Source organism: Oncorhynchus nerka, linkage group LG14 (assembly GCF_034236695.1).
Source record: "Oncorhynchus nerka isolate Pitt River linkage group LG14, Oner_Uvic_2.0, whole genome shotgun sequence".
Lineage (NCBI taxonomy): Eukaryota > Metazoa > Chordata > Actinopteri > Salmoniformes > Salmonidae > Oncorhynchus > Oncorhynchus nerka.
The window spans coordinates 8,799,513-8,809,956 of record NC_088409.1 but is presented as its reverse complement, the minus strand read 5'-3'; the positions used below and the strand labels follow the sequence as shown (position 1 = coordinate 8,809,956).

General features: G+C 37.8%; 1 protein-coding gene across 1 annotated transcript in view; it reads left to right on the top strand.

Annotated features, from left to right (window-relative positions):
• Nucleotides 1–7,674, top strand: part of LOC115123608 (TGF-beta receptor type-2-like) — a 73,525-nt gene extending 65,851 nt beyond the window's left edge. The window contains exons 9-10 of the mRNA XM_065027313.1: nucleotides 4,962–5,089; nucleotides 5,391–7,674. Of these exons, the coding sequence (XP_064883385.1) occupies nucleotides 4,962–5,089; nucleotides 5,391–5,654 (392 nt within the window). The 3' untranslated portion in view covers nucleotides 5,655–7,674. The remainder of the gene's footprint in view (nucleotides 1–4,961; nucleotides 5,090–5,390) is intronic.
• Nucleotides 7,675–10,444: the final 2,770 nt, after the last annotated feature.

Here is a 10,444-nt window from a genome sequence, read left to right as displayed (position 1 = left end):
ACCTCTGTGACCTCTCCTGGACGATACCTCTACCTGACTGGATCAGCTGTTAGTTAACACTATGAACGTGACACAGACAGCACCACAGACTGTGGGATCTGTTCCTAGATCAGCTGTTAGTTAACACTATGAACCTGACACAGCACCACAGACTGTGGGATCTGTTCCTAGATCAGCTGTTAGTTAACACTATGAACCTGACACAGACAGCACCACAGACTGTGGGATCTGTTCCTAGATCAGCTGTTAGTTAACACTATGAACCTGACACAGACAGCACCACAGACTGTGGGATCTGTTCCTAGATCAGCTGTTAGTTAACATGCTGTGAAACCATGACACTTTTACAGCTGTTGTGAGTTCAGTTTCATGAGGTCTGGACGATATCCCAGAACTTTGTGTTTTATACTCTTTGGCTCGGGGCGGAATGATCTTTCGATTTCCTTCAACTGTTTTTCAGCGTGAAAACATAATACTAACTAATTAGAGTTGTAATGTTTTCAACGGGTTGTGGATTTCTGAGTTTTTGGGGGGCTAATTGCTTGTTGAGTGAAAGTTTGTTGATTCCAGGAATGATCACAAGAGAAGTGCCAGGCCACAACTTTGTTCCCAAACAAGAATCATCAAAACATATTTTATATTCTCCATATTCAGCACGTCTGTTGCCAATGCCCTAAATCTACCCCCTACTATAACATAACATTACAACAGCTCTCTATATTAACTCTACTATAACATAACATTACAACAGCTCTCTATATTAACTCTACTATAACATAACATAACAACAGCTCTCTATATTAACTCTACTATAACATAACATAACAACAGCTCTCTATATTAACTCTACTATAACATAACATTACAACAGCTCTCTATATTAACTCTACTATAACATAACATTACAACAGCTCTCTATATTAACTCTACTATAACATAACAACAGCTCTATATTAGCTCTACTATAGCATAACAACAGCTCTCTATATTAACTCTACTATAACATAACAACAGCTCTCTATATTAACTCTACTATAACATAACATTACAACAGCTCTCTATATTAACTCTACTATAACATAACATTACAACAGCTCTCTATATTAACTCTACTATAACATAACATTACAACAGCTCTCTATATTAACTCTACTATAACATAACATTACAACAGCTCTCTATAACATAACATTAACTCTGTATTAACTATAACATAACATTACAACAGCTCTCTGTATTAACTCTACTATAACATAACATTACAACAGCTCTCTATATTAACTCTACTATAACATAACATTACAACAGCTCTCTATATTAACTCTACTATAACATTACAACAGCTCTCTATATTAACTCTACTATAACATAACAACAGCTCTCTATATTAACTCTACTGTAACATAACATAACAACAGCTCTCTGTATTAACTCTACTATAACATTACAACAGCTCTCTATATTAACTCTACTATAACATAACATTACAACAGCTCTCTATATTAACTCTACTATAACATAACAACAGCTCTCTATATTAACTCTACTATAACATAACAACAGCTCTCTATATTAACTCTACTATAACATAACAACAGCTCTCTATATTAACTCTACTATAACATAACAACAGCTCTCTATATTAACTCTACTATAACATAACAACAGCTCTCTATATTAACTCTACTATAACATAACAACAGCTCTCTATATTAACTCTACTATAACATAACAACAGCTCTCTATATTAACTCTACTATAACATTACAACAGCTCTCTATATTAACTCTACTATAACATTACAACAGCTCTCTATATTAACTCTACTATAACATAACATTACAACAGCTCTCTATATTAACTCTACTATAACATAACATTACAACAGCTCTCTATATTAACTCTACTATAACATAACATTACAACAGCTCTCTATATTAACTCTACTATAACATAACATTACAACAGCTCTCTATATTAACTCTACTATAACATAACAACAGCTCTCTATATTAGCTCTACTATAACATAACAACAGCTCTCTATATTAACTCTACTGTAACATAACATAACAACAGCTCTCTGTATTAACTCTACTATAACATTACAACAGCTCTCTATATTAACTCTACTATAACATAACATTACAACAGCTCTCTATATTAACTCTACTATAACATAACAACAGCTCTCTATATTAACTCTACTATAACATTACAACAGCTCTCTATATTAACTCTACTATAACATAACAACAGCTCTCTATATTAACTCTACTATAACATAACAACAGCTCTCTATATTAACTCTACTATAACATAACAACAGCTCTCTATATTAACTCTACTATAACATAACAACAGCTCTCTATATTAACTCTACTATAACATAACATTACAACAGCTCTCTATATTAACTCTACTATAACATAACATTACAACAGCTCTCTATATTAACTCTACTATAACATAACAACAGCTCTCTATATTAACTCTACTATAACATTACAACAGCTCTCTATATTAACTCTACTATAACATAACAACAGCTCTCTATATTAACTCTACTATAACATAACATTACAACAGCTCTCTATATTAACTCTACTGTAACATAACAACAGCTCTCTATATTAACTCTACTATAACATAACAACAGCTCTCTATATTAACTCTACTATAACATAACAACAGCTCTCTATATTAACTCTACTATAACATTACAACAGCTCTCTATATTAACTCTACTATAACATAACAACAGCTCTCTATATTAACTCTACTATAACATAACAACAGCTCTCTATATTAACTCTACTATAACATAACAACAGCTCTCTATATTAACTCTACTATAACATTACAACAGCTCTCTATATTAACTCCACTATAACATTACAACAGCTCTCTATATTAACTCTACTATAACATAACAACAGCTCTCTATATTAACTCTACTATAACATTACAACAGCTCTCTATATTAACTCTACTATAACATTACAACAGCTCTCTATATTAACTCTACTATAACATAACAACAGCTCTCTATATTAACTCTACTATAACATAACAACAGCTCTCTATATTAACTCTACTATAACATAACAACAGCTCTCTATATTAACTCTACTATAACATAACAACAGCTCTCTATATTAACTCTACTATAACATTACAACAGCTCTCTATATTAACTATACTATAACATAACAACAGCTCTCTATATTAACTATACTATAACATAACAACAGCTCTCTATATTAACTCTACTATAACATAACAACAGCTCTCTATATTAACTCTACTATAACATAACAACAGCTCTCTATATTAACTCTACTATAACATTACAACAGCTCTCTATATTAACTCTACTATAACATAACAACAGCTCTCTATATTAACTCTACTATAACATAACAACAGCTCTCTATATTAACTCTACTATAACATAACAACAGCTCTCTATATTAACTCTACTATAACATAACAACAGCTCTCTATATTAACTCTACTATAACATAACAACAGCTCTCTATATTAACTCTACTATAACATTACAACAGCTCTCTATATTAGCTCTACTATAACATAACATAACAACAGCTCTCTGTATTAAATCTACTATAACATAACAACAGCTCTCTATATTAACTCTACTATAACATAACATTACAACAGCTCTCTATATTAACTCTACTATAACATTACAACAGCTCTCTATATCAACCTCATATGATGCAGTTTGAAGCTAAGCTTTATTCTGTAGATGTTTTACTGTCATAAAAACGGGTGGATTTCAAATCACATGTTACTTGTCACATACACACATGGTTAGCAGATGTTAATGTGAGTGTAGCGAAACGCCTGTGACTTGACAGATGATGGCTGTGGTTTGTGGCGTTGATTTGTTTGGCTGTGTTTGTTTGTGTTACATATGTAAATGGGTTGGTTGTGTCTTTCTGTGTTCCAGAGGTGATCTAATTGGTTGTGTCTTTCTGTGTTCCAGAGGTGATCTAATTGGTTGTCTCTCTCTGTGTGTTCCAGAGGTGATCTAATTGGTTGTGTCTTTCTGTGTTCCAGAGGTGATCTAATTGGTTGTGTCTTTCTGTGTTCCAGAGGTGATCTAATTGGTTGACTCTCTGTGTGTTCCAGAGGTGATCTAATTGGTTGTCTCTCTCTGTGTGTTCCAGAGGTGATCTAATTGGTTGTGTCTCTCTGTGTGTTCCAGAGGTGATCTAATTGGTTGACTCTGTGTGTTCCAGAGGTGATCTAATTGGTTGTTTCTCTCTGTGTGTTCCAGAGGTGATCTAATTGGTTGACTCTCTCTGTGTGTTCCAGAGGTGATCTAATTGGTTGACTCTCTCTGTGTGTTCCAAAGGTGATCTAATTGGTTGTCTCACTGTGTGTTCCAGAGGTGATCTAATTGGTTGACTCTGTGTGTTCCAGAGGTGATCTAATTGGTTGACTCTGTGTGTTCAAGAGGTGATCTAATTGGTTGACTCTGTGTGTTCCAGAGGTGATCTAATTGGTTGACTCTGTGTGTTCCAGAGGTGATCTAATTGGTTGTCTCTCTCTGTGTGTTCCAGAGGTGATCTAATTGGTTGTCTCTCTGTGTGTTCCAGAGGTGATCTAATTGGTTGTCTCTCTGTGTGTTCCAGAGGTGATCTAATTGGTTGACTCTCTCTGTGTGTTCCAGAGGTGATCTAATTGGTTGTCTCTCTCTGTGTGTTCCAGAGGTGATCTAATTGGTTGACTCTCTGTGTGTTCCAGAGGTGATCTAATTGGTTGTCTCTCTCTGTGTGTTCCAGAGGTGATCTAATTGGTTGTCTCTCTCTGTGTGTTCCAGAGGTGATCTAATTGGTTGTTTCTCTGTGTGTTCCAGAGGTGATCTAATTGGTTGTCTCTCTCTGTGTGTTCCAGAGGTGATCTAATTGGTTGTCTCTCTGTGTGTTCCAGAGGTGAAGGACTATGAACCTCCTTATGGCTGTAAAGTTCAGATGCATCCTGGTGTGGAGAGCATGAAGGATCACCTCCTCAGAGACAGAGGAAGACCTGAGATCCCAGACAGCTGGATCAACCACCAGGTAACAGACTGGGAGAGACACACACACTCTCTTTCCTTCTTGCTCTCTCTTCCCTCCCTCTCTCTCTTTCTCCCCTCCTCTCTCTCTCTCTCTCTCTCTCTCTTGACTTACCTACCTAACTACCTACCTTCCTTCCTACCTACCTACCTACCTACCTACCTACCTACCTACCTACCTGCCTATCTCTCTCTCTAACCTCTCTTCTTTCTCATTCACTCACACATCAAATCATATGTATATGTCTCAGTGCTCAGTAGCTAGGTGATAATTCTCTGCTCCTGTTGTCTACCTCCTCCTACAGGGCATAGCCATAGTGTGCGGCTCCATAGAGGAGTGTTGGGACCACGACCCGGAGGCCAGGCTCACAGCCCAGTGCGTGGCCGAACGCTTCAGCGAGATAGAAGACGAGATGGAGAAACTGTCCAGCCGCAGCAGCTCCGACGAGAAGATACCAGCGGAGGAACAGAAGATACCGACAAGACCCGAAGAAGAACGACAGACGATAGCAGAACAGATAGAAGAGGTCAAAGTAGCGGTGGAGAGCTCTGTGAGCGATGAGAAGTGAGGGAAGGGAGAGAGGACATGGAACACAGGACTAGAATGTCAGTATGTCACAAACACACCATTCACGTTGCTATGGGAACTAAACAGCCACACCCAAACAAACAGCCCACACCTGGAAGATAGCCAGGACAGTGAATGTACTGTATTACTGTACTGTACTGCTTATACTCTTCAGTATTGTATTACCAGAACGCATACAGTATTTATACTGTATAAAATAAGTATGTACAGTTTACAGTATTTGGATGTACTGTACTGTATTATATTGGAGGTTTACCCACCGAAGAGGACAGGACATGACAATGGAAGAGATTATAACCATAGACTGAGATTACAGGACATGAAAATGGCAGAGATTATAACCAAAGATTGAGATTACAGGACATGACAATGGAAGAGATTATAACTAAAGACTGAGATTACAGGACATGACAATGGAAGAGATTATAACCAAAGACTGAGATTACAGGACATGACAATGGAAGAGATTATAACCAAAGACTGAGATTACAGGACATGACAATGGAAGAGATTATAACCAAAGACTGAGATTACAGGACATGACAATGGCAGAGATTATAACCAAAGACTGAGATTACAGGACATGACAATGGAAGATATTATAACCATAGACTGAGATTACAGGACATGACAATGGAAGAGATTATAACCAAAGACTGAGATTACAGGACATGACAATGGAAGAGATTATAACCGAAGACTGAGATTACAGGACATGACAATGGAAGAGATTATAACCAAAAACTGAGATTACAGGACATGACAATGGAAGAGACTATAACCAAAGACTGAGATTACAGGACATGACAATGGAAGAGATTATAACCAAAGACTGAGATTACAGGACATGACAATGGAAGAGATTATAACCAAAGACTGAGATTACAGGACATGACAATGGAAGAGGTTATAACCAAAGACTGAGATTACAGGACATGACAATGGAAGAGATTATAACCAAAGACTGAGATTACAGGACATGACAATGGAAGAGATTATAACCAAAGACTGAGATTACAGGACATGACAATGGAAGAGATTATAACCAAAGACTGAGATTACAGGACATGACAATGGCAGAGATTATAACCAAATACTGAGATTACAGGACATGACAATGGAAGAGATTATAACCAAAGACTGAGATTACAGGACATGACAATGGAAGAGATTATAACCAAAGACTGAGATTACAGGACAATGACAATGGAAGATATTATAACCATAGACTGAGATTACAGGACATGACAATGGAAGAGATTATAACCAAAGACTGAGATTACAGGACATGACAATGGAAGAGATTATAACCGAAGACTGAGATTACAGGACATGACAATGGAAGAGATTATAACCAAAGACTGAGATTACAGGACATGACAATGGAAGAGATTATAACCAAAAACTGAGATTACAGGACATGACAATGGAAGAGATTATAACCGAAGACTGAGATTACAGGACATGACAATGGAAGAGTTTATAACCAAAGACTGAGATTACAGGACATGACAATGGAAGAGATTATAACCAAAGACTGAGATTACAGGACATGACAATGGAAGAGATTATAACCAAAGACTGAGATTACAGGACATGACAATGGAAGAGATTATAACCAAAAACTGAGATTACAGGACATGACAATGGAAGAGATTATAACCAAAGACTGAGATTACAGGACATGACAATGGCAGAGATTATAACCGAAGACTGAGATTACAGGACATGACAATGGAAGAGATTATAACCATTCTATTCTAACATGTTGGGGGAGTGGGTAATGCATTCTAGAATGTTGAGGGAGTTGGGTAATGTTCCTGTGTTCTAACATGTTGGGGGAGTGGGGTAATGCATTCTAGAATGTTGAGGGAGTTGGGTAATGTTCCTGTATTCTAACATGTTGGAGGAGTGGGGTAATGTATTCTAACATGTTGGGGGAGTGGGGTAATGTTCCTGTATTCTAACATGTTGGGGGAGTGGGGTAATGTTCCTGTATTCTAACACATGTTGGGGGCATTCTAGAATGTTGAGGGAGTTGGGTAATGTTCCTGTGTTCTAACATGTTGTAATGGGGAGTGGGGTAATGTTCCTGTGTTCTAACATGTTGGGGGAGTGGGGTAATGTTCCTGTATTCTAACATGTTGGGGGAGTGGGGTAATGTTCCTGTGTTCTAACATGTTGGGGGAGTGGGGTAATGTTCCTGTGTTCTAACATGTTGGGGGAGTGGGGTAATGTTCCTGTGTTCTAACATGTTGGGGGAGTGGGGTAATGTATTCTAACATGTGGGGTAATGAATTGACAGGTCTGTGTAATAATGTAATAATGAGCCATATTGTAACAGAAATGATGATGACGTGGAGCTCTATTCACACAAGGATTGTATGTACAGTGTGTGTGTGTGTGTGTGTGTGTGTGTGTGTGTGTGTGTGTGTGTGTGTGTGTGTGTGTGTGTGTGTGTGTGTGCGTGTGTGTGTGTCTGCATTCGTGCGTGTGTTTTTTACATAGTAATAGTTTTTACTTGTTAGCCAAATAAACAAGCACATTGTAAATATATATGGAATGTAGCTGTACAGAAAATAATCTCTCCTCTAGATGTTGTTGTGGAAGCAGAGGAGCATTTTACACACTCTGTCTGAATAACACATTTAACAGGATCTAGACAAAGATATTTTATCCTTTGTATTTGTAAGATATTGTAAATCTGTTTTATGAATAAAGTATTTCTGTATTTACTCATAAGCATTGTGAATGGCACATTTCAGTGGGGCATTGGTAGTTTAGACCAGTGTGGTCACCAACCTTTTCAAGGAGTCAAGATCACTTCCTGAGTCAAGATCAGTTCCTGAGTCAAGATCACTTCCTGAGTTAAGATCACTTCCTGAGTCAAGATCACTTCCTGAGTCAAGATCACTTCCTGAATTAAGATACGTTTCTGAGTCAAGATCACTTCCTGAGTCAAGATCACTTCCTGAGTCAAGATAACTTCCTGAGTCAAGATCACTTCCTGAGTTAAGATCACTTCATGAGTCAAGATAACTTCCTGATTTAAGATCACTTCCTAAGTCAAGATCACTTCCTGAGTCAAGTTCACTTCCTGAGTCCAGATCAGTTTCTGAGTCAAGATCAGTTTCTGAGTCAAGATCACTTCCTGAGTCAAGATCAGTTTCTGAGTCAATATCACTTCCTGAGTCAAGATCACTTCCTGAGTTAAGATCACTTCCTGAGTCAATATCACTTCCTGAGTCAAGATCACTTCCTGAGTTAAGATCACTTCCTGAGTCAAGATCACTTCCTGAGTCAAAATGCTGAGATCAACCGCTCTGATTTTTTATTAACATGACTTGAAAAAGGTAAGCCTATGCAACATTAACCAATTAAAAACAGTTATGTAGCTATGAGGGTTGTACAGTAAGCTATAGGCCCAATACATTATCACCACATATTGCCTTTGCTTGAATTGACCTGCCAATGCGTTGTTGTTCAGGACATTTAAAAAAATATATATTTCACAATGTGAGGTAGGGCAGGCTATATCATCACACCGGTAATAGGTAATAGATCCATTGTTGCATTACTTGGCACAGCTGAGTAAGCAAACATTTAAATACTTTGTTTTTTATTTCACTGGGCTGATGGTGCCTGCATCTGAGAGCCCGTCTCTCAACATCCCTCCGCTCTCCCTTTCCTCCACTGACTCTGACCAAAAAGGGACACCGTCTTCCAGCTGATGACGAAACTCCGAGTCGCACCGCATTATTTCTGCCTCGTGCACAAATTCATGTTGTTATTTCTACAAACAGAGAAAGTGAAATATTCCTTGATATTAAAAAAAAGACCAAAGCCGCCAATAATAACAACAAGGCCTATAGATCCACTTTCCTCCTCATTCATTACTGCTGCACTGCTTGTTGTAGCGCTGACTGGAAATAGGAACAACGCGCATTTTGTGCTTTATAAAAGTGTTGAATACTAAGTGTTGACAGTGCTGGGTAAAAACTTAAACATGAACTCACTCGTAAAAACAACAGCTCTTTGCTGTATTCGTTGACAGTCTCTTTCTAGTCATGGTTTAACAAGTTTTGAAATCTCACAGTATCAATTTTGCCGTAGCTTTCTTTCACGCCTGCTACGTTACTGCAGATTCGGTGATCTGAGCAATCTGATTGGCCAGCGGAAACATGGTGCACTTGATTTCCTCTCCAGGCCCACCGGGAAGGCAGTGTGTACCTTCAGACACATGAAATGGCAACAGTTTGCCTACCCGGCGCGCAGGGCAGTTGAATTGGCTGCAACTACCCTCAACAGCCAGAGACATCAACAAAAAATAGGAACACGACGCTTCATCGTTGGGTTTTTTACAGAAATATTTCACGATCGACTAGAAATGCCTTGGACATTGACAAATCGATCGTGATCGACCGGTTGGTGATCACTGATTTAGACATTTCACCAAGAGCACGTGGTGTTATCTGTTGGTGTTGTCATGTGTATATAATATAGTATATAAGGTTAAAAGGACAGATGTATTTTTCCAGTAGAACAGCTGATCATTCAGCAATGTGATGGTGTTTCAGGTGTGTCTGGTCTGTACTAGGTCCTGTAGTACAATATGTCTGGTCTGGTCTGTACTAGGTCCTGCAGTACAATATGTCTGGTCTGTATTAGGTCCTGCATTACAATATGTCTGTTCTGGTCTGTACTAGGTCCTGCAGTACAATATGTCTGGTCTGTACTAGGTCCTGTAGTACAATATATCTGGTCTGGTCT